This window comes from Erinaceus europaeus, chromosome 11 (genome assembly GCF_950295315.1).
Source record: "Erinaceus europaeus chromosome 11, mEriEur2.1, whole genome shotgun sequence".
Taxonomy (NCBI): Eukaryota; Metazoa; Chordata; class Mammalia; order Eulipotyphla; family Erinaceidae; genus Erinaceus; species Erinaceus europaeus.
This window is the reverse complement of record NC_080172.1, coordinates 94,107,815-94,134,040: the sequence shown is the minus strand read 5'-3', so window position 1 is coordinate 94,134,040 and position 26,226 is coordinate 94,107,815. Positions and strand designations below refer to the sequence as shown.

Below are 26,226 nucleotides of genomic sequence, written 5' to 3'. Positions count from 1 at the left end.
AGGACATTATCAAAAGTAATAGAGATAAGAGCTGGAGAGACAGCACAATGGTTATGTAACTGACTTTCATGCCTATGGTTTCAAAGTCCCAGGTTCAATCCCCAGAACCACTATAAACCAGAGCTAAGTAGTACTTTGTTCTTGTATCTTTCACATTTTTATCTCTCTCTCAAATAAAATTTCTAGGTAAAAAATGATAAAAACACACCAAGAAATGGAGTGATATCTCCTGTTCTGGGATGAACAAAACATTCAAGTGTTTATTTTACCAGAGCACCACTCAACTTTGGTTTATTTGCTCAGGAGATTGGGGTTGGTACTTTGGAGCCTCAGACATGATAGTATTTTTGGATAAGCATTATGCTGTCTCCACAGACCTAGTATGTTACATCAAAATAAATTACTCTGGGGAGAAAGGGTAATGGGTGGGACAGAAGGGGATTAGTCTTGGGGCATGATGGAAAGAGCCTAAATTGGGGGAGAAAGCACCCTGTGGGCACCTATCATGGGGAGATTAGAGGTTGTGTCTGTATATCAACTATACTGGACACTGGTAACTCTCTAATAAAGTGGAAAAAATAAAAATAAAGAATAAGCATTGTTAAAATGGCAAATACACCCAAAGTAACCAATAGATTTAACACAGTTCTGATCAAAATTCTAATTATGTTCTTCAGGGAAAATAGAACAAATAATCCTAAAATTTGTGTGGAACCAGAGAAGATCACAGATAGCCAAAATAATTCTGAAATAAAATAAAAATATATGGAGGCAACATCCTCCCTGACTTCCAAGTATACTACAAAGAACATCATTATTAACTGAAATAATAATATGGGTTCATGCATCTCTATCAGAATCTCAGTTCTTTTCTTCACAGAAATGGAACAAAATATTATGAAATTTATTTGGAATTATAAAAGCTTCCAAATAGAAATACTATTTGAGAACCAAAGCATTAATATTGAAGTAATTTGTCTGAAAATTTCAAGTTATAGTAAAGCAATAGTAATTAAAACAGCATGGAGTTTGAAACAAAACCATAGAAGCAGTTCTACAGAATCTAACTGAAAACCCAGAAATAAAATCATATCTATCTATCTGTCTGTCTGTCTGTCTGTCTAATTAAATTAAAACAGTAGATACAACAGATTACAATGCAACAAAAATCTCTTCAGCAATTAATATGGGTAAATAAGAGCACCTGCAAAAATATCCAGCTAGACACTTTCCAACTCCACACACAAACTTTCTTTGTGTGTGTGTGTGAAAAGTTAGTTATGTAAACTTAGTGATTTTTGCATCTTTTATTATTCCATAGGCTGGAATACTAGTTCTCTCTCTTTAAGTGTATGCTTTTACAGTTTGAGTCTTAAATTTGAGATACAGAGCTGTTGATCTTTTCATCCATTCAAAGCTTCAGTCACTGGGCTCTCAGCTAATTTAAATTGCAGATTCCACAAGAGAGTGCCTGTCTTATAAAATTTCTGTTCTGTTTCCACCTCTGATTGAAAGCTTACTTTCTTTAGACAAGTTATTTTTATTTCTCATAAAAATTGCAATAGTAGATTACGTCTAAAACTAATTCAGAATTTCTTGCAGGGTTAAGGAGATAGCATAATTTTTATGCAAAGGTCTTCCCTGCTTAAGGTTCACTGTACCCAGGTTCATTCCTAAGCACCACCAATGCTAGAGCTCTGCAATACTCTGGTTCAAAAGCAATAAAAACATTAATATGCCTTCAATCCTTTAACTAAAAGAAAAAAACAGAATTTGTTATATAATTTATTTTAACTGTACATTCAATTACTTCTACACAGCTTTTTATTGGTATGTAGATTCCTTTCAAAGTGAAATGTACTATAATCCATTAAACCCCCAAAGAAAAGAAAGTGGAAGTGTTTGGGGACCATAATAACAAAGGTTACTAGTTCTTTCACCTTTACGATCTTGAATCCATAGTGCCTGTTGTCTAATCTGCTATATTTCAAGCATCCTACTTCTAGCTACCATATTGATATCAGTTTAAATTATATTTACCCCTGCATATCAGAGCAGTTGAACATGACAGCAGTTGAAAAAAGTTTGTTCTTTTCTATAAAATTCTGGAAGGATACAGTCTAGTCTATGAAGTATTCTTCCATAGACTTAGTAGCTCCGAGTTTAGTTATTTGATATTTCTCTCTGCATGGTTTCCATTTCAAGGTCACATCAGGTAAAAAATCACTATCCCAAGGGAGTCAGGTGGTAGCGCAGTGGGTTAAGCATGGGTGGCTCAAAATACAAGGATCTGTTTAAGGATCCTGATTCGAGCCTTCACAAGTTGTGAAGCAGTTCTGCAGGTATCTTTCTCTCCACTTTTCTGTCTTTCCCTCCTCTCTCCATTTCTCTCTGTCCTATCCAACAACAACAACATCAATAATAACTGCAACAAGGGCAACAAAAGGGAATAAATAAATAAGTAAATAAATAAGAATAGTATTTAAAAAATTACTATCCCTTTCCACTCATCACAGGCACTCTTTAGTCATAAAAAAGAGGAAAGGATGAAAGAGGGAATGAGGATATTTTATTTGTCTTTTAAATAAAGTTACTAAACTACACCTCTATTATATCTTTGATCAGACTTCAGTAACATTCAGATGAAAAAAGGTTGCAATTTGTATATTAGTTTTCTTTTCTATTTAAATGTATGTAGAAAAAGAAAAAACATTTATTATGAACATGAAGCAGAGACTGTATTGGGGAACAATAACAGTTTTGTTAGTAGCTCCTCATGGGGCGCGAGTGCTTCCACACTACGATCATCATCTCTGGCATTATGCTATTCCACTGCAGAATATTGTGCCCCAGTATGGTTCCGTAGCCCCCATGTCCACTTGGTCGATTCCAAATTATATTCCTCCATGAGGATAATTTCTGGAACCATCCGTTCCACCCCGGTTCCATGGCTGCCAGTTCTCAGCAACATCGCCCCGCCAGATATTTGTCGGGATGCGGCATCATCTAAGTTCATTTCCCACGTCTACGCTCGACCGGACCTGCCAATATACACGGATATCTTCGCCCACCCTGTCCAACGCTTGACGTCTCATCACCCAATCTGGTCCCCTATGCCTACACTGAACTTCTCTGTTCCAGTCTCTTGGAAACAGAGTTGGCAGTCAGCTGAGGTAAAGAACAAACACCTCATCACAGACCCCTGCAAGCATCAACCTGGCTTTGACCTAGCACGTTATTATTGGGCCCTTCTCAATCGCTATCGAACAGGCCATGGCTGGTGCACCGCTATGTTCCATCGCTGGGGAGCCAGAGATGACCCGAACTGCCCCTGCAGCTACAGACAGACTATGACCCACATAGTCAACGACTGCCGACTCTCCAGATTCAAAGGAGGTCTCGAAACTTTACATCAGGCTCAACCTGACACTGTTGACTGGCTACGGAAGAAGGGCAAATGCTAGAAGAAGAAGAAGAAGTGAAAAAGAAAAAAACTAATCAAGAACAGTAAGTGAAGGTAGTATTTAATAGAAATAGATTATTGCAATAAACTCAGATTGATGCCTATTATACCAGATGATATGCAAGTTTTCTAAGTTATTAAGATTTTTTATTAATTTTTATTAATCTACTCTTCTAGTTCATTAATTCTGTTTTTAAAATTTTTTTACTATATTTATTTATTTGTTTATTTATTGAATAGAGACAGCCAGAAATCTAGAGAGCAGACAGAGAGAGACACCTGCACTTTACCACTTGTGAAGTTTCCCACCTGCAGGTGGGGTCCAGGGGCTTGAAACTGGGACCTTGCACACTGTAATGTGTGTGCTTAACCAGGTGCGTCACCACCTGGCCCCCATTAATTCTTTTGTTATGTCAAATCTGCTACTGGATTATCATTTTAATTCTTGTCAGCTATTGGTTTATTCTTCAGTTGTATAAATGATATCTTTTTTTTCAATTTTTATTTGATGATTTTTTTTTTTTGGAAAAATCAAGAAGATATTTCAACACAGTAGAGCATGTGATTTGCATTCCTGAGACCCCAGGGGTCCCAGATACAATCCTTGGCCTAATGATGTGCAAAAGCAGAGTGGCATTCTGGTGTCTCCTCTCTGTTATCTTTGTGTATGTCTCTCTCATTAAAATATAAATAAGTACAAAATACTCTCTCCATGGTTATGTCATTCGTGTTTTTGCTTTCTTTAAACAGTTGCATAGCTCTATTTTGTTTCACTAAATTTAATAGCGCAGTCCTTCTGCACTGCTCACTGAAATAGAAATATTATTTGTAGGGATTTGGGACTCTGAAATGTAATTACTTTCTTTCAGGGTTTCTCCCTCTGTTCTCTGATCAGACACAAAGGATCACTATCACTATTCATCCACTAGAAATTTCAAAATGAGATTTCATTGATTACCCATTTCTTTTTTTTTTTTTAAGTTTAGAACTGGTCACACCTTGCACTTTGATTCACAGTTAAGTATGGGCAGTATCATCTTACTGGATTTATTCTTGAATTCCTGGGCCACCAAATCTATAGTTTAAAGTTGTTTATTCATGATCTTGGATATTCTCAGAAAAGAAGCTTTGAGATTTGGGCTCACATCTCTCTACTACTGCTGTCACATGAATGCTTAACCTGTTAAATCCTTTCTTGATGGATCCTGCTTTTTGAAAAGTAATTTCACCTGGATTTTTAAAACTTCAGCCTGACCTGGATCTAGACATCTAGGACACCCTAGAGTTTGGTCCACTTCTGTGCTGCCACAAGGGTACAAGGTTCAGCTCCTGGGTTATCCTGATGGCTCCCTTTAGTTCACTCATGTTCCTGTGGCATCTACAATTCTAAGTTGCAGTACCAAACACCTTGTCTTCAGCCTCTTGGTTCTTGAGTAGTTCTGTGTGGTCCCTTTATGTCCACCACATAGATTTAAAGCAGTTGCAGTTATGGTGTCCACTGGCAATGCAGTGCTATGTTTCTTCTAGAGTGTTTATCTTCTTCTTCCTTCTCCCCACCCCACCCCCATTCCTGCTGTCTCTGCATAGTCATCAGTCTTCATAGAGTGATTTTTGCTTCTTTTAAAATGTTGTTTATTTATTTATTATTGGATACAGACAAGGAGAAATGGAGAGTGGAGAGGGAGATAAGAAGAGAGACAGAGAGTCACCTGCAACCTCACTTCACCACTTGTGAAGTAGGTGGGGACCAGGATTTTGAATCTGGGTCCTTGCATGTGCACTGTAATTTGAGTCCTTAACCAGGTGCACCATTGCTTGGCTGCCCAAAATGAACAATTCTATCATCCCCCAAAAGTAACTTCATACATATTAGCAATACATCCTATGAATAATGAAAACCCTTAATCTATTTTATATCTCTATGAATTTGCTTGTTTGGGTCATTTAATATTAGTATTAAAATGGTATTTTATGTTTAGGTTCTTAAACTAATCATATTTTCATGAATCCATATTTTATTGTATCTTTATTTGATCGTTTCCCCAATATTTCATTGTATGAATAGGTCAAAACTTAAAGTTATGCATTAAAAATAGAATAATCCCTCTGGGAGTATGGACCTAGGGTCATTATGTGTGCATAAGGTGGAAAGTCTGGCTTCTGTAATTGCTTCCCCACTGAATAAGGGTGTTGACAGTTCGATCCATACTCCCAACCTGTCTTTCTCTTTCTCTAGTGGGTCAGGGCTCTGGGGAAACAGGTTGCAGGAAACATTGGTGGGGTCATTTGCTCATGGATGTCCAGTTAGCAACATCTTAGCAACTGGAACCTGGTGGCTGAAAAAAGAGTCAGCATATAAAGCCAAACAAATAGTTGACTAATCATGAACCTAAAGGCTGGAATGGTTCAGATGATGAGTTGTGGGGGGGAGTGTCTCCATTTTATAGATAGTTCATAGGCCTAATTTAGTTATATTCCAAAGGGCCCATGACTACACTATTTTTTTTTTTGAGCCTGACATCTGATATGCAGGTAGATCAAGTTATTGTCTGGGGAGATGATGTCATGGCTGGAAAAAATACTCCCAGAGGGATAAAGAATAGGAAAACTATCAGGGGAGGGGATGGGATATGGAGTTCTGGTGGTGGGAGTTGTGTAGAGTTGTATCCCTCTTATCCTATTTTTTTTATTGTTTCCTTTTTATCCATAAACTACTGCAAAATATATACCTGAAAGCAGTAGTACACTAGAGTTTGCAGTGAGTACCTCCCTAACACTTCCTCTCCACTATTCCAAGCTTGGGATCCATGATTGCTCAACAAATTGTTTGGCTTCATATGTTAACTCTCTTTTCAATCACCAGGTTCCAGATGCCACCAGGATGCTGGCTAGGCTTCCCTGGATTGAAGACCCCACCAATGTGTCCTGGAGCTCAGCTTCCCCAGAGACACACCTTACTAGGGAAAGAGAGAGGCAGACTGGGAGTATGGACCGACCAGTCAACGCCCATGTTCAGCGGGGAAGCAATTACAGAAGCCAGACCTTCTACCTTCTGCAACCCTCAACGACCCTGGGTCCATGCTCCCAGAGGGCTAGAGAATGGGAAAGCTATCATGGGAGGGGGTGGGTTATGGAGATTGGGTGGTGGGAATTGTGTGGAGTTGTACCCCTCCTACCTTATGTTTTTGTTCATTAATCCTTTCTTAAATAAAAAATTTAATTAAAAAAAAATTAAAAAAAAAAGAGAAGGATCCCGATTCGAGCCCCCAGCTACCCACCTGCAGGGGAGTCACTTCACAGGCAGTGAAGCAGGTCTGCAGGTGTCTATCTTTCTCTTCCCCTCTCTGATTACTTTCCTCTTTCCATCTCTCTCTGTCCTATTCAACGACTATGACATCAATAATAACTACAACAATAAAACAACAAGGGCAACAAAAGGGAATAAATAAACAAATATAAAAAAATAATGAAGTAAAAAAAAAGAGATCAGAGGTCAAAAGAACTTGAGGAGAGCCTGGATGATTTTTCTTGCATGAAAGCAATGAAAATCATAAAATTATGTGTAAACCCCCCTCCAAAATAGAATAATCAATGAAAAGTAAGTGAATAACTACATCCCAAATATCTATCTTAAGAATAAATATTACAAACAGGTTTCTGTTAATAAAATAATGCAGACAGCCAGTGTTTGTATATACTTTTTCCATTCCAGTGGTTAATATGGTTTTTGTCACGCAAAAAAAATTTATTTATCTATTTATTTATTAGGTTAGTTAGTTCTGTTACTATGGGGCTTCATTGTTACCAACCTAATTTTTCATATATAAAGAGTAAGAGCAAGAGAGGAAAAGACATCACTCTACTGAGCCTTCCCCCAGAGTGGTAAAAGCCAGACTAAAGCCTGGATTGTGTATGTGACGGAGCAGGTATAATATCCAGCTAAGCAGTCTTAATGAGTCCACAAGGATTCCCTTGCATTTCTTCTATGTATGTTTGTGTACTTAACATATGATATTATTTTCCATGCTTACTTAGGCTTTAAATAAATTATACATTGTAACAAATTAAAATGAATTTCATCAGTTAAATTGCTTCCGATTTATGGCTGTTGTTAATAACTCCTAAAAAACATGTACAAATATTTGTGTGGATACAGTTTTTAGTCTTGGCCATGTAAGTAGTGGTGAAATTACTGGATGAAAAGGAAATTCCGTGCTTAATTCTTTCTGAAACTTCTAAACTTTTTTTTCACAGCAACTATATCATTTTGAATGTAGAACATTAATGTATGAAAGGTCTATTTTCTCTTAATCCTTAACAACACCTACTATTGTCAGTGTTTTTCATTATTGACATACTAGCAGGTATGGTTTTGGTTTAAATATTTTCTAGTGGCTAACAATGATAAGAATACTTCTTGTTTTGTCCACTTGTTCTTGGGAGAAGTATTTAAATCCTTTGATCATTTTATAATAGAGTGGTATTTTATTGTGGAGATATAAGAATTATTTATATGCAGTTTCCATTGTATATATTAAAACATTTTCATATTATTATAGGTTGTTTTTTAAATGTTCTTAATGATATGCATGAATGTGTAAATGATCTTTTTAATTTTGGTGAAATACAGTTTATTAATTTGGGATGTCACACTTCTCATGTTATATCTAATAAACATAAATAGGTCATGAATGTTTATACCTATCTTTTTTTCTAATGATTTTAGTTTTACATTTAGGTTTTGAGTCATATGAAGCTAAGATAAATACAGTATAAAGTGGGGGTGCAGCAGTTTATTTTGTATGTGATTAGCTGGTTGTCTAGCACCTTTTAAAAACTATGTATAATGAATTGGTATGTTGGCAAAATTAAACTGATCATATATAAGGGTTTATTTTAAAATTGTATTTTTTGTTTCATAGATCTAAAGGTTCACTTCTACAATAATTTTTGTTATTTATAGAATTTCTTACTTAAATGTTATGAGAATGATGTGACATAATAAAACACTGTCTTTAGAATCTCTAACAGTATGCTTTCATTGAGATAAACTCAAAATCTAAATTCATTATCCTAATTTGTGTTTCATATTAGTATATCAAATAAAAAATTAATTGACATCTAAAAGAATTCTTTCCACATTAACAAATCATATATTTTAGGGTAGGGGAGACAGTATAATGGTTATGTAAACAGACTCTCTTGCCTGAAGACCCAGGGTCCCCATTTCAATCCCCTGTGCCACTATAAGCCAAAACTAAGCAGTGCTCTCTGCTTTATTGGAGAAATGATAATTTACAAGGCAGTACAAGGCAGTTTTGTTACATATTTTCAGTTTCACATCTCCTCATCACACTAGTGTCATCACACTACAGTCTCTAGCAGCTTGTCGTCTTCATCTACCACAGGAGTTATACCCCAAACCTGTCTTGCATTCCCTCCCTCCTCATGCCTTTAGAATCTCCAGCTCTGATGCAATAGACTATAGATAATTAATGTTCTGCTCTGTATTTTTCTTTTCTTTGTATTTTTTTATGTCCTCCCTATGATTGAGATCATCCAGTATGTCCTCCTCCTTCTGACTTATTGCACTTACTGTGGATTTACAGAGAGTTTGAATTGTAAGTGTTGAAAACACTTACTATGAATACAGTACTGTATCTTGGGATTCAGAGTTGGCTAGCATAAAAAAGAAATTTGGGGAATTGGCAGTAGCACAGCGGGTTAAACGCACATGGAGTGAAGCACAAGGACCAGTACCAATCCCGGTTCCAGCCTAGGCTCCCCACCAGCAGGGGAGTCGGTGAAGCAGGTCTGCAGGTTTCTCTATTTCTCTCCCCCTCTTTGTCTTCCCCTCCCCTCTCCATTTCTCTCTGTCCTATCTAAAAATGACAACATCAATAACAACAACAATAAAAAACAACAAAGGCAACAAAAGGGAAAATAAATTAAAAAAAAAAGAAATTTGATGGGTTCAGTCATGTGGAATCTAGAGATTGGATACACATGAACCTGATAAAAAAGAAAGAAAGGAAGAGAGAAATAAAGGAAGGAAGAGGAAGAAAGGAAAAAAATTATGCAAGCTGTTTCTAAGACTTCTTAGAACTATGGTGGTTATTTTTGGGAAGTGAAAGGGTGGGGATACAGAACTTCCATGGTTGATGTGGTGTGGTGTGGAGCTATGCATTGTAATCTTATGATCTTGTAACATACTATTAATAACAAATAAAAAAGAAATGTATGATGTTATAATAACTGATCACATGACAAATAACAGTTAATTCACTGGAATGAAATTTTAACAAAACTGAAATTGGGTGAGATAAAAGAAGCTGGTATTATTAATAATAAGTTATTAGGAATTGAAGTCTAGACACTATGCTAAAAGTTTGTCTTTAGAGGAAAATTGGAACTAACAAATGAATTACTAGAGTGGAGTTTTGGGAAAAAATAAAGGCAAGTGTTCCAAGTTGAAAATGAGAAACATCATAAAGGCAAGTGAAGGCTCAAGAATGAGATAAAAATTCAACTACCAAAATTATGTGTTAGACTGTGAACAAAGGTAAATTAACATGATTCATTCAATTTCCATCCAGGATGATGTGAAGGAGAGGGCTTTATAATTTTTAATCACTGAACATATATATAAACTTTCTTAGCCACTCTTCTGTCATTAGACATCTGGGTTCCTTCCACATTTGGACTACTAAAAAATGCACTACTATGAACATAAGTGTACATAGATACTTTGGATGGATATATTTGCTTTCTTTGGACATATCAGGATAAAAATTTCTATTTTATAAAGTAGGTCAATTTCGAATACCAGGCAAAATTATTTTCTCTGATTTAATTAATTGGGATATTCTTACTAAAGTGGTTTTTGTGTATTTTCTACTTAAATTTTATTTTACCCTACTTTCTTGAAGTTGAATGTTTTATGTGAATGTCTACACCAGATAGACAAGTATAGGCAGGTGGCATTTTATTTTCTTTTCCCACTTTTTACCTACCACAATGATAGGCACATAGGTGGCACTCACCAAATATTTATTAATTTCCTTCTTATTTCTATAATATTAGAATTTAGAACACCCAAAGATACAGAAACTAGGCATCACAGACTCTGATCTTTATAATAAAATCCATTCTTCTATAAATTATATAAACTAAAATTATAAACAGAATAAAAATTATGTGGGTAGTTTATGAATAGTAGATATCTGTAGTAGATTATTAAAGAAAAGGAAAAATACTTTTATGAATAACCTTTTCATATTATATATATATATATATATATATTACAATTAGTAGTAGAAGGATCATTGTCATAGAAGCAATTGATCTCACTATACAGTGTCATTTTCCCCCAAATTCTAGGAACTCTCAGAAATCTTGAAAATACTCAGAGACAATACTAGAATTTCCTTCAAGATTCATACCTTTTGAAATTAATGTGTAGTAATTTATAAAAAACTGCATATTCTCAGTTACTAAATATTTATGGGAAATGCACACAGTTATATAGAAGCAATATCTAGTAGAAACAGAAGAAAATATATTGAAAACTGTGCCTTTTCTTTTTCAGTTGTAACATGTAAGTTTATTAAAAATGTGAAGAAGAAAAAAAAACTATCACTCATGTTTCTAGTTTCTGCTCTCAAACAGAGCCATCATCATTAGAATTTATGAGCACTTAAAAAGCAAATCTGGAGCTCACTGTCCTCAAGGCAAAATGTAATGTTTGCTGACTAACATTAACTAATGGTACACCTCAAACATTTAACTGTATTTTGTTCTATCTTTAAACTTTATTGCTGTATCTCTCTTCAGGGTAAAAAAAAATTATGGGTCAATTTTCACTGAAGTGGGCTGGATTTATGTATTCACCTCTCATCAGTGTCAAAAGGAATTATTCACATCATTCCCTGGACAACAGGATGAATACCTGTCTCTGAGTGGACACTAGGGATATCTGCTGTATAAACAAGATAAGTGGAAAGTTGAAATGATAAATACACTTAGTAACTCCTCTGAGTCAGAATATTTTGATAATTGAAACTTTCATCAAAAGTGCTCATGATATTATTTACTTCCTCATATAAGAAAGTTAATATTACCATTTTAAAGTACAGTGAAACATTCCATCATGAAAAAAAATGCTTTGCAAAAAGTGCTATTGCTAAACTTTTTAAGCTGTCCATCTTTTTTTCTAATAAAAAGATAACAAAGTCAATAAAATGACTGTTCTTTACCTCTTAGAATGAAATTTTATTTATTCAAGGTACGAGAGAGTGGTGATTTCAATGTCTTTCAATATTATTCTATGCCTTGAATGACAAGGATTTGTATTTTGTGACTCCTGTAGAAATTGACAGAACTGATTTTTCTCAAAATATTTTTAGGTACTTTGATTTGGAGGGAAAATATTAGCTATTGGACTTGGTGAGTCTGTCTGATCTGCATAAAGTAGTTTTAGAGGGGTTCCATGTAAGTAGCGGGTTCTGTTTGGTGGCATTAATCTAGAAAATTTTGAGAAATTAATAGTAAATTGAATACTTAAAAATATATAGATGTTTGTTTAAAAATATATACAAGGTTCTAGTACTGCATATCTTAGTAGTTCAAGAACCTAAAATATGCCTATTTCTATCTTTGAAACTTTTGTAACTACAGTTTTCAGTAATTTTATCTAATTACAGATATTAATAGACTCCATGTAAATAGTAATGATTAGTATGTCTGAAGTTATTAAGAAAGCTGTGATAGATTCACTATGAAATCAGATGGTTTAAGACGTGCTTTAAGACTATACAACTTGCAGTGTATCTTAATCAGTAACCTTCACTGAAGCTTTAGATAAAAGATTAATATCTACCAGATGAATTCCCTGACTGATAGATAATCTGACAGATTCAAATAGATATCCTGAGTATTTGTGCATACACATGCATACATACATACAAAATAGACATTTATTGTAGACATACATAGGTTTTATACATTATTAGCCCATCTTCTGTTTCATGGAATTTCTGTAGTTCCTGCAATATGTCTGAAATTGGGGGGGGAGCCCTAGTAATTGCATTGGAAACTTTCATTTATGATCTTATTACTTCTATAAAAGCTCATATGAAACTTTATTTACAAATACTCTTAAGTTCTAAAATGAGCTTCTTATTCTCAATGGCAGGAGGCTTAAATCTCAATTTTAGAAAATATTGTCCAAATAATTTTTATTAAATTAACATGATATTTTATCAATATGAGTCTATAAAGTACATTTAAGTTGGTTTCAATGTTTTATTTTCAAAGGATAATATATATGGCTATGATATTGACTTATATTTTCCTTATGGTAAAAGATAAAAACCTTCTTCAGAGTATAAACAATTAAAATATTTAAAAATATAATTTAAAACATATAAACTTTCTAAAGTGCTTGGTTGTTTAGGTTCTTAGGAGTTTAAGAAGAAGGCCTAAGTAATAGTAAAATGTTGTTAATGCTGTTTTTATTTGTTCCTCTTTACATAGATAGAGACATTATTCAAATATACCTAGAAACATAGATTCTTGAGCTATATATTTCCATTAGAAAGATTTATGTACTAAATAAGATTCTATTTCACCATCCAGCTTAAAATTTTACACCACCATATGAAAAACTTTCTAATTTTTGTATTCCTTCAGTAGCGTTCAATTACCAATCATACTGTTTTTTACTTAAAAAATCATTATAAAAATCCTTACACTGATTGAAGGATATTGATTTTGTAATCATTTTATTGGGGAGTTAGTGGTTTATGTACAGTTGTTGACACATAAATACATTTTCTTATCTTCCCACCACAGGTGTTTGCAGATTACTCTCATCCCCAATTTAGGTTCTTTCTCATCATCATGCACCAGGACCTTAAGACCCTCTCCACCTCCTTCCTTCCCACCTTCTCCAGGGTCTTTTGTTTTCATGCATTACACCTCACCCAGTCCAAATTTCAGATTGTGTTTTCTTTTTCTGCCCTTGTTTCCTTAGGTTCCACCTGTAAGTGAGACCATCCAGTATTAGTCCTTCTCTTTTTGGTTTATCTCATCATGATCTGATTAATTTCATATGTGAAGTTTGGTGGAGGGTGTGGAAATATGTCCTTGTGACAGTAACAACCCTGTAAATCAGTAATCCCTCGGTAAATAAAAGTCTGTAGATTCTAACAAGGGATGTATTTAACATTCAGCCTATGTTTTACATTATGTTTGTATCACTGTGCACATCTGTTTTCCTTCCTACATTCTTTATATCTACAGAGAGGACTGTTTATTAAATTATATAAACATTTTTGAGAATATACAATTAAAATATTCACAATAGTTTTGCCTAGAATGGTACCATGATATTTTTGCATATTTCTATTTATCTTTCATAAGTAGTAACATTTAAAATTATTTTCATTACTCATGGAATTGAAACTTCAACAGAGGTTAATTAATACAAAAGCAATGGTGCAGGGATATCAAATATACTGCAACCCTAATCCTCAAAGAGAATAATTTCTTCTATGAGTGAGGCATATACTTAGTCATATTATAAAGAAGAATATACTAATTGCTTGTAAAATAATATAAGCTAATGAAATTTATTATGTAGAGGAGAAAGATAGCACCTTAAAATGTGAGATAATTCTGTTCAGTATTTACTATTAAATTTATTAGCTAATGGTGTAATTAGTGTTTGTTTAGCAAAAACAAGTTCTAGCAACAGAATTTCCTTGTCATGTAATTAAGCATTAATGAAATACATCTGAAGAGATATTCAAAGAAACTTATCTATATATTTTGAAATTATTATATGTCCTTTACTTAATATCAATTATTATTTACAAAGTAACGTTGTTTTCTCTAAGTTTCAAAATATAACCTGTTTTAAAATTGTATAGAAGTTAGCACTGTCTCTTTTGTGTCCTAAACAGCTACCACCAAATGTCTACTGTACTATAGCAGACAAATAGTGAAAATTAAGAATTCACACACTACCTTTAATCTTGGTAAGGATAGACCTTACACCTTCACCATTCTTGAAGTGGAAAAATATATCTTCCAATGATAAATTTGCAGCAAAATTATAATATTCAACACCTTCATTTCCCTTCAATAATTTTTAAATATGTGAAGGGAAAGTATATTTCTCTCTATATGCAGTATGTCATTTCTAATTTTATCCAGTCACCCTTTGTAAATGTTCTTCCTCATATGAAATTATTTTAAATCATGCCCCGTTTTCACTGTTTTCTTGCTATAACTAGCACTTTTTTCTTGAAAGTAGAGTGGGGGTGGGGAGCAGGGGAGCAACCGGTTAAGTGCACAAGGTACTAAGTGCAAGGACCCGAGCAAGGATCCAAGTTCAAGCATCCATTCCACACCTGCAGGGGGACACTTCACAAGCTGTAAAGCAGGTCTCTCCCTCTCTCTCCCTCTCCCTCTTCCTCTCCCTCTCTCAAAAATATTTAATTTATTTATTAGAGACAGAGCGAAACCAAGGTGGAAGGGTAGATAGATAGGGAAAGAGAGAGAGAGACCTGCAGTACTTGCTTCACTGACTGTGAAGCTTCCCCACCTGTGGTGGGGACCAGGGGCTTGAACCCGGGTCCTTGCACACTGTAACACATGTGCTCAACTAGTGTGCCACCACCCAGGCCTCTCTCTTTTCTTCTCTATCAAACCTCTCCTCTCAATTTCTCTTTGTCCTTCAAATAAAATGGGGGTAAAAATGGCCACCAGGAGCTGTGAATTCATAGCGCTAGCAGTAACCCCCAGCAATAACCCTGGAGAAAAAAAAAAGTAGAGTGGAAGTGGTGGAAGTGGCACCCTTAGCTTACTCTCTTTGTGAACAAAAAAATCTGTTCACCTGCCATATGTGAATAAATCATATATTACCCCACACTCCCCCATACTGAATGCTTTGCTTATTCACTTAATGAAACGCTACAGCGCAAACCAAGAGCTAGCAGTTTTCATTCAGAAAAATAAAGGCCAAGTCTTTTAGTTTGGGATTTAGAATATTCTTAAAGTTATCTCTTCAAGTATTATATGGAACCTAAGATCTGGGCTAGCATTTTCAGCACAGTATCTTGACTAGGAAGAGGAAATGAAAAGAATATCCACAAAAGGAAGAAATCTAATGGATTAGTAATTATACTGTGATTTTCGAAAATGTTTGGGGATAGTCATTGAATTATAGACAACACATAGTAAGCATTATAGCCATAATAGACAAAAAATACAAATGTAAAAAAAAACACACAGAGAAAAGCCACAAATGCTTGTTCAGGTATAGAATAATATAAATAATATAGGAATAGTTAAACAATACAACAGTGGGTTTCTACTTTGATTAGACTAAAAATTACCTTTCAAGTCATAAGACTCAAGATTACATAGTGTATCATGTGAAGACAAAAGCCACAATCTTACATGACACTAACTTACTAAACCACCAGAACATGGTCGTCTGTCTCCTATAAAATTTTTAGCTAAGTATTAAGCTATACTTTTCCCTGATGTCTGCCTGACAAGTTCTTTGTTTTATTTTTTCGTAAAGGTATATGGCTTATAGTTTATTTTTCCTGAGTACAAGGCAAAAGGGCAAAGGAGATTGAGGGTGTTCTAAGAAGAATGTATGTTTGAGAGCAGGTTAGAATCTGTAGTGCTACAGGGATGAGTGGTGGCTCACCTGGTTAAGTACACAAGGAACTAGGTTGAAGCTCCCAGTCCTGTTCTGACTGCTGACTCATAAATCCAGGAAGGATGAATTCTTCAATAATGTACAGCTTACTTAAAGCCATCTATAATACTACATTGTTGATCATATAATTATTTTGTCCCCAACTCTCCCTAGCTATGGTTAAAACAGTTGACCAGAAGTTACCTCTCCTATTGTTTGATATCCAGTGCTTTTATTGCTTACACTAATGCCATGTAGCAGCTCACAATTTATTATATAACTTCTTTTGCCACACATGTATATAGAACACACACACACACACACACACACACACACGCACACACGCTAGCATTAAATAAATACATTTCACTTAAACAATGATTAAACATTATACCAAACACTTTAGCTTTATTCACAAAAGGTTGATGCAAGTTACAACCAGCTTTATTATTTTTTTTAATCTGGAAACAATAAAATATTTTAAGTCACTAAAATGATATTCTTAACACTTCATTTAATCTTGTGTAAAAATCTTGTTTGTAATGTCTGGAAGTCTTTTTTACCCCAAACAGATTCTACAATCACTTATGTTTAGTTCCATGGTAAACTTGTATTCCAAGTCATTTCTAGAATTACTCTGAATTTAGAGTATTAAATGATTTCAGCAAATGACAAAATCCTGAGTAACTGCAATTGAAATTCTTTAAAAAATTTTTATTTTATTTTTTTATATCAGACCACTACTCAGCTTTGGTTTATGGTTGTGTCAGTGGATGAAACTGGGACTTCCTTCTGTGCTCAAGTATAATATATATATTCATAACCATAGTGCTGCTTCCCTGACTCTGCAATTGAAATTTTTATTGTGGCATTATTGACCAGAGAGTTTATTAACTTTTATGATATATAATGGTTTAGATTGTAACTAGAAATAACCAAACTATTTACATAATTTTAGATCGCCCACATTGAATATACACAGGTATATTCAGTTTCATCATTTCTTTATATGTGATAAGACTTTTCAAGATGTTTCAATGTATCAACTAAGTCTAGTGCATTTAATATCTTTTCCTAATTAGGTCCAGCTCAATGTAGTGTTGACAGGATTTGATTTCTCTCCATCAGAAGCTTTAAACTCAAGATAATTTGAAATGTAAGATATTTATGTCACGGGCTGACAAAATAGCTCCTTTTAGAGAACTGTATCCCTTTGCCATGCACACAACCCGGATTTGAGCCCCCACTGGAAGAAGCTTTAATACTGTGGCCTCTTTCATTCTTTCTCCTTCTTTGTCTCTGTCTATCCCTGTCTGAAACAGTCATCCTGGAATGATAAAGAAAAAGATAAAGCAGTGGGACAGGAGGTGGCTAAGAGGATAAGGCATTCCACTCTCAACTATGAGGTCCTGAGTTCAATTCCCAGAAGCACAGCATGATGTCTGGTTCTTTCTCTCTCTCTTTTCTCATGAATAAATAAATAAATTCTTAAAAAAAAAAAAAAAGAAAAACAAAAACAAAAAACTGCATCAGTTAAGCAGTTTGAAATCTGTTATTAAAAAGTTACCTAAAGTTTAGGCATGCTTTTGCCTTTTTATCAAATTTAAGTTTAAGGGTTGGAGAGACAGGATATTGGTTATGCAAACAGATTCTCATGACTGAGGCTCCAAAGCCACAGGTTCAGTCCTCCACACCACCATCAGCCAGAGCTGAGCAGTACTCTGGTAAAAATAAATAAATAAATAAACAAATAATAAAAAATAAATAAGTTTAATATAAATATACTACAGCTGTTAAAAGTTTAACACTTAACTTAAAAAATTAAAAATAAAGCATGTGATATTATTTAACAGTACGCACACGCATATATATATATACACAAATAGTACATATATAACACATATTACATACAGCTTAACTGTTAAAACTGAAATCCTTTCATAAAAAACCTATCACATGTTCAGACTACTCTCTATTTCCCAGGCTCATTCAGTTTTATTCTTTTATATACTTTTCTGTTATTTAAAGGAAAATACATTCCATTTAACCTTCCATATTCACAAAACACATTCTATTTCTCTTGTAGTTTTATCATTTTTCATATATATATATATTTGTGTTATATATATATATATATATATATGTTTTCTTTATCCTTAAAAATTCTTATTCCTAATGAAATTTAAATACTGAGAAAGAATATCCAGCAGTCTATATTTTAAAATGACTGTTCTCTTTTATTTGTCCTGTAAAGGTAATTTTTTGAGTTTCCTCCTCTTTTTCACATTCGTAAGACTGATCAAAGTTATAATATTAAGTTACGGAGAATAATTAAAACTTCTTTTTTTTTTTTCAGCAGCGGTTTTCTGTTTGAATGTCCCTTCTTCCTAGTGACTTTTTCTTTTATTTTCTTGATTAGGCTTGTCACAAACACTAAAATCTTGGTCTGTGGCATCTTTTCCCATCCCAACTTGGCAGTCATAAGTTAACATCTTCAATTTTAGCCTTTAAAAATTTTATTTTATGTATTAATAGACAAAAAATAAGTTGAGAAAGAAACTCTTTATATTTGCATCTCTCAAAATAATGCATTAAGCTACAAAGCCAAATTCAATCCAGTCAACAAGATCCACAGTCAGGTTTATAAAAGAGATAAAATTCATAAGCTTTTAATTACATTTCCACTCTTTTCCCAGAAGTTTGACAAAACAATTCCAGTTGTAAAACAGTATATCAGTTTAAAGGTCTATCCCATGGCCCCATCATTCCATATATTTCTATACATAATCACTTTGTTGAAACAGCAAAATCATTTTCTATTTAGTTATGGTCTCTAAGTAGTGCAATCGACCAGGATCTAATAACACTTGGCTTTGATTGAGGTGGAGACTTTCATATTGACAGAAAGGCTAAAGAGAAGTAACTATTGCATTTGGGGAGAGGACTCAGTGGGTAGAGTACTTATTTTGAAGCCCTGTTTTGATTTTCAGTCCCACCGAAAGCCAGTGTGATGCTTTAGGTCTTCTTCTCCCCTTTATTAAATAAATACATATTTTTTAAATAAATACATATTTTAAAGAAATACATGGAAAAATAAATAGGAAGAGCTCTGTCAAACTGTAAATCCTCTTAGAGTGCAGCCAGGTAGAGGTTTCAGAATCTTGTTATATACTCATTGATTCCACAAATAACCTAGAGGTATCAAATCATGACGGACAAAAATGAAGAAGACAAAGGATTCTCAGATGTGCAGACCAGCCTCTTACACAGCCTTTGAGCCAATGACTCATTCCAAACTGAAACTAATCTTCTGAGCCAACTTAACATGGAAGGTAGCTGGTGCTGCAGGGCAAGCAGAGTGTTTCCTTCTCGAAACAGGAAGGTTTTAGCAGCTGTGGAACTCCAGAATATTTTCACTATGGGATCAGCACATAGGACTAATGTTGCCAGTAACATGATCGGGTTACTCCTTGTGTGCTTCTGCAGTCAATTGCTCTGACTTCTGGGAACTGAAAGATACAAACCATCCAGGGTGCATGGTCACTCCTGATTGGCACTGCCCAAATCCACCCTGAATCAAACACTGGAATTACTCTCTGCCATAAGGACAGTTAAATGAGATAAGAATTAGTGTGAGGAAAGTATATTTGTTCAGGTGCTAACAATCCTGAGAAGATGGCAGACTCAAGTATTAAGAAAAATAAAAGTTCTAATTCTCAGTTTGGTGGTAAGTTTTCACAATGAATTTACATTTTGGATTTACAAGCTGACTGGTGGGTCAGTGAGGTTTCATGCCATTTGATCCTCTGACAAAGTTTTCTGTCATTTGGTTGTTCTACTGGAAGATGTCCTGTGTGGTGGTTAACCTAGTCTTTGTCAAACTTCAGCATATCATCATTAAGCCATAGTTTTACCCAGTCATATGCGTGATTTGTTCCTAATGAAATTTTCCAAAAATATATATGGCAGACTCCTACTTGAATATTATTTCATACTATAGGATAAGGCAAAAGGGGGGTGAGAGGACAGAAGCCGAACATAAGTGAAGAGAAAGACAGAGTAGGCTATGCTCACTTTCTCTCTCTTTTATTTTTTATTTTTATTTTTTTAAATTTATTATTTATCTATTTATTCCCTTTTGTTGCCCTTGTTGTTTTATTATTATTGTTGTTGGATAGGACAGAGAGAAATGGAGAGAGGAGGAGGAAGACAGAGAGAGGGAGAGAAAGATAGACACCTATAAACCTGCTTCACCGCTTGAGAAGCAACTCTCCTGCAGGTGGGAAGCTGGGGCTTGAACCGGGATCCTTACTCTGGTCCTTGTGCTTTGCACCACCTGCGCTTAACCCACTGCACTACAGCCTGACTCCCCTCACTTTCTCACTTTCTCTCTTTCTCTCTCTTTATTTACTTATTTATTCACTTCTGTTGCCCTTGTTGTATCTTTTTATTGTGTCATCGTTGTTGGATAGGACAGAGAGAAATGGAGAGAGGAGGGGAATACAGAGAGGGGGAGAGAAAGATAGATACCTGCAGACCTGCTTCACTGCCTGTGAAGTGACTCCCCTGCAGGTGGGGAGCTGGGGGCTCAAACTGGGATCCTTTTGCCTGTCCTTGTGCTTTGTGCCACCTGTATGCTCACTTTCTAACAGATGATATTTATTAGTATGCAAGTGTTTCTTCCTATTTTCTTAGCTAATGCAGCTTTTTCTTACTGTTTCCACTTTATACCCCTAAAACTCTTTCATTATCATTTTAGTTATGATGGTTATTGTGTTAGAGAGTAAGTAGTTAGAGACATTCTTAAGTAATGATTATTCCTTCTAGAGGGTTATCTTTTGGTTTATTAAAAATAATAACATAGACCTGACTAGAAAATTTAGATATCTAAATTGAAGTTCATGATAAAGAACTCTTATAAAATAGCAGATGTCTTTGACTCTCTTGACTTGTCATCTCTGACTTTTTCTCAGACCATATGAGTAAACAAAGCAACAGGCCAGCAAAGGGAAAAAAATCAACATGGGAAGTTACAATGATGTGCTAGGACTGCCACTGTAAAATGGAGACTTTATGTTCAAAACTGTCTTCAGTGGGGTTAAGAGAGAAGGGGCTCACATGGTAAACAGAGGTGAAAGAAAAACAGCAATCACTTAATGTAAATATGAAAAAGACAATGATTGTGAAGTGCAGGTGTGGTGCTCACTTTGACAAGGAGGAGACTGTGGCCCCTTTAGAGCAGCTAGTAACTGTATCATTCTTCACCTATAATAATCTGCATATCCAAGAGATAGTCTTTGAGTATTCTTGAGAACACCAGCTCCCAGAAATTTGCAGTGGTCTAATTTTTAATACCTTGAAAGCCAAGAAAAAGAGCATGGGACAGTTGTAGTGAAAAGTTGTACAGTAACTGTACAACATTTAACATTTCAGGGATAAGCAGGTAATTTCTTTTTAAATTATGTCTGGTCATAGAATGGAATTTATGTTTTGAACCAAAATTGCTAAATCTATAGTCATTCCTTCTAGTACTTTTCTTTGGTGTACTATTCATACTGTCTTTACCAAACAGTTACTGAGTATCTGCTGAATGCTTTAAAACACAAACATTTATCCCAAAGGACATATTCATAGCAGCAGTAGTCACAGTGGTCAACGAACAGGAGCAGCCTAAATGCTTCTCCATAGATGACTGAGTAAAGAACTATGGGACATATATTTATAGTCCACTGAATATTACTCAGCAGTCAGAAAGGATGACATTGTGCCCTTTGGGGAAAAAATAGATGGAACTGGAGGTGATTGTGCTTGGTAAAATAAGCAGAGATGAAAATAAGTTGGTGGTTTTATGCACATCTAGAATATATAAAGCTGATACACATGAACTTTCAAAGAAGAAACAAAAAAAAGCCAGCAACCTTTTTCTGAGACTTGAGAAAATTATGGTGGTTAATTTTGAGAGGTGGGAGGGTAGGAACACAGAACTTTAGTGGTGGGTGTGGTGTAGAATTGTACCCTGGAATCCTACAATCTTGTAACCTTTTTTTTTTTTTTTACTTTCTATTTTTTATTCGATAGGATAGAGAGAAATTGAGGGAAGAGAAAGAGACAAGAGGGAGAGAGAAAGACACCTGCAGACCTGCTTCAGTGCTCTTGAAGTGCCCCCCCACCCCTGCAGATGGGGAACAGGTGTATGAACCTGCCACCTAGGTCCTTGCACATGGTAATGTGTATGGTCATTTGGGTTCCCTACTATCTGGCTCCATAGCCTAATTTTATTTTTAAATAAATTTTTAAAAAATACTAGGACAAGGAGATAGCATCATGGTTTGCTAAAGTCTAAGAGAAATGTGATCAAATTTACTGTTGCCAAGTGTAAATGCAAAAAGATCCAGGGCATTTATATCTGTAGGAGGTTATTTGTGATTGGGGTGTATCATATAGTTTAGAGTAAATTGAAAATAGAGAAAAGTGAAGATATTTTAAATATATTTAAGTGTTATTATAGCTAAGATTCATGGATGATTGCAAAGATCAGATAGTAAGTGGGAAAACTTTACAGTAGCATAATAGCATAGTCCATTTTTTTTTTTACCTTGGTATCTAGTGTAAGATTTGAATCATTTATTTCTTGATCATCTTCCCATAAATGTCTCCCCATTTCATATGAACTCTTTGTCATAGATTCTTCTTTTATAAAAACCAAAATAAAGGGGATACTGTCTTAAGTAATGACAAATAATGATATGTAACAATGTTGGGGAAGGGTAAAAGCTAGTGAAATTTCTGAACAGAACTAACTTGTTATTTAATTTTGTAATTTTCATATTTCATGTTTCTATTATAGGAGTTTATTATCCAGATTTGACAGATAGATTTAAAATATGCCTCTTATTGATTTAGTATAAAGTAAAATAATAAATTATAGAGGAAACAAAATTGTTTAACATATTCTTACAGCCATTTTTGCTATTTTCTTATGAGTAGAGTGAAGTGTGAATTTTAGAATAAAAAATTAATTTTTATAGTTGATATGGAATCTGAGGTGATTTTCTAAAACTATGATAAATTACACTGTGGAGCAGGAGGTAGGAATTATCAAAGCAGAACTAAATTTATGGCAGTAGGAAGATACAAGATAATAGAGACAGCTCACCAGACAACTCAACAGGTGTGTAAGACCCTTGTCATGAGCACAGCCCATGTTTGAATCCTGGCATCATACTGGAGTTTCTATGGTTTCTTTTTCCTCTTTCTGAATGAAAAACAATGACCCACAGAAGTGAAATCGTAAATTCTTGAGATTTCAGCACTACCAGTAGATAAATAAACAAACAGGAATTATGGTACAACTTGAAGATGGCAGATGACCATCTTCATATTGTAAAACAGTTGGAGTTAATTATTGCAGGTTTGAAAAACATTGTCTACAATTTGGCTCAAATTTTAATAGAAAGGAAAAAGGAGAAACAATGTTCAGGATATTTTCGTACTGTGTTAGCTGTCATTCTAGAAAATTTCTGAATTTTTTCTAAATAAAAACAGTGATATAAGCTCAAAAGTGCCTAATTATTTTTATTCCTAGAAAAAAAATAGTATTTTTGTTATTTTTTTTTGAAAAAATTATCAAGAGTTGATTAGTGAAGAATTTTTCAGTGAGTAGTAAAAATGAGGTTGATTTCAGGATGATAGTACCTGTAATGAAACCTTGCTCAAGAAGTGACTTCATTATAACAAATAGTTTTTAGTAAGTGAATCAGAGAACATATCATAGAAGATGTAAAGAAAAAAAAAGGAGAGAAAGAAAGAAAGAAAGAAGCTCAAAGATATTTAATTAAATATATCCATATTGTGTGGCATAGTGATTTGGGAAGAAGTTTATAAATATAGCATACCAAGATACATATTCAATTCATTCTTTTAAATTATATAATAAAGCAGATTGGAATAAGTATATAGGTAAAGATAGTGAGAGAATATGATGGTTTTTCTATTGCAATTTTTTTTTTTCAGTTATCACAGAATGCTTCTTCTTCTAGCACAGAACGCTTGTAACTTTCCTCTCCTTGGATGGTTATGATGCTAGTCACTAAAACTAAGGATAAGTATATTTTTTCCATTCCACCAAGGCTTCCTTGGGACTAAGTCCATGTCTGATTTGGCATCTCCTGAGGGGCTTAAAAATTTTTTTTTAGAGAATGAAAGGCAGAGAGATAGAGATAGAAAAAAGGAGGAGAGATACCAAAGCACTGTCTCACTACTTATGAACCATACCCTTATCTTGATGTTCTCATATGGTGGCTGGGGTCTTAAATCCTGATCCTAGTGCATGTTCTCTAACAGGTAAGCCATCTGGAAGAAAATTAATTCACTCCTTTGAATGAGAGTTGCCTCTGAGATTTTCTAAGGCAGAGAGCAGAACTAACAATTGTTATAAGCATTAAATCAAACTTTGTAAAGATCTTAGAGCATTCTAATTTTGATTCCATTTCTCTTTCTTCCTACTACCTTTTAGAGTTCTAGGATGTAATATTTTCTTCCTTAGTCTAAAACTTTCTTCATTTTTTTCTGGTCAACACTATTTTGCTTCTCCTTGTTTATTTCATATTATTATTCTCCTCTTGTATTATATCATCTTCCTTTCATTCAATCTCATTAAAGAAATATCCATTGTATATCATTAACTTTTAATACAACAAATCACCAAAATCGTACACAATGGAGTTCTCTTCATCTTTCCTTAGTAGTGTCTCACAGAATTTTGTGAATGTTTAGCATAAAACTTAGTCATGATAGTATATAGTATATGTGTTTATTGAGAACTCGTAAATAATTAAATTGTCATTTTATTGTCTTTATTTTCTTTTCACAGAATATTCATTATCCTTTTGATTTAAGCTGTTCTTTTAAGCAGAGAAGGCACATCCCCTCTATTTTATATGAATTACACCCAAAAGATACTGACATAAAGTTAAAACACTCAAAATATCTCATTCAAAAAGGTTAGTTATATTTAATTTATTAGAAATTTAGCATGTTAATTTTGAATCATAAATATTAATTCATGTATACAAGTTTAGACTTCTAGATTAAGTATCTATATCTTGTTCAGTATTTTCTAATATATACCTATTTAGAAAGTTATTCTATGCATATATCAAACCTATTTTTAAGTAGATGTTGAAAGTCAAGAGAAATAGGTATTAGCAAGAACCATGTTAAGCTAATAGCTTTGCTTCTATCTGGCAATGTTATCATAGAACCTTCTTAGTGAAATCTGTCATGTATCGGAGTAAAAAAATAGTATCCAATAAAAACATAAAATTCATTAAAAACGTACTTAGTGCTGGCAAGATATCTCACCTGGGTAGTGTTCCTGCTTTGTCATGCATGTGAACCTTAAGGGAGCCTGACCCCAATACACTGGAGAATGTTTCTGTGCTATAGTTTCTTCCTTTCTCTCCCTGATTCTCTTTTTACTTCATTCTAAAAAAGTAGAGAAGCAGTGAAGGCCCAGAAAGAGCAAAAGATATTACTTTAATAACATTCAACACAATTATTTTTGTTTCAGAAAAGAATTTTATATTGTTATAAAATGTTTATCAAATGAGTACTTGTATTTCTTTTACAATAATTTCCCTGATAGAATTTTATTTTACAATTGAATAAAATAAGTATTTCTCTATTGACATGTAGCAGTTAACAGCTGTTCTGTAAGTTTATGAAAGTCTTTTTTAACTTTCCTCATTTCAAATAGTTGCATTATGTTGATAGTGATGAAATTTGTATGTCATGCTGAATGAAATTGGATTTTGCATGGAACTTGGTAAATTTTTTTCTATGTATTATATAGTTATAATCAATATAGTAGGAACTACATATGTATGTATAATATACACATCATAAATGGATATAAAGAAATAAAAGAAATATTTATATACATAGCAAATAGTATATACATATTATATGAATTTATGTATATGTAGAAACATTCAAATAAAATGTTTTCAGTATTTATAATAAGAACTAGAGCAGGAGAGGAGAAAGA

The 26,226-nt window shown here is 34.0% G+C and overlaps 1 protein-coding gene across 3 annotated transcripts in view; it reads left to right on the top strand.

Moving 5' to 3' along the window:
• Window positions 1-26,226, top strand: part of LRRIQ3 (leucine rich repeats and IQ motif containing 3) — a 75,411-nt gene that overhangs the window by 37,668 nt on the left and 11,517 nt on the right. For all 3 annotated transcript variants that reach the window (XM_060202179.1, XM_060202180.1, XM_060202178.1), the window contains one exon: window positions 25,051-25,180. In XM_060202179.1, the coding sequence (XP_060058162.1) occupies window positions 25,051-25,180 (130 nt within the window). The remainder of the gene's footprint in view (window positions 1-25,050; window positions 25,181-26,226) is intronic.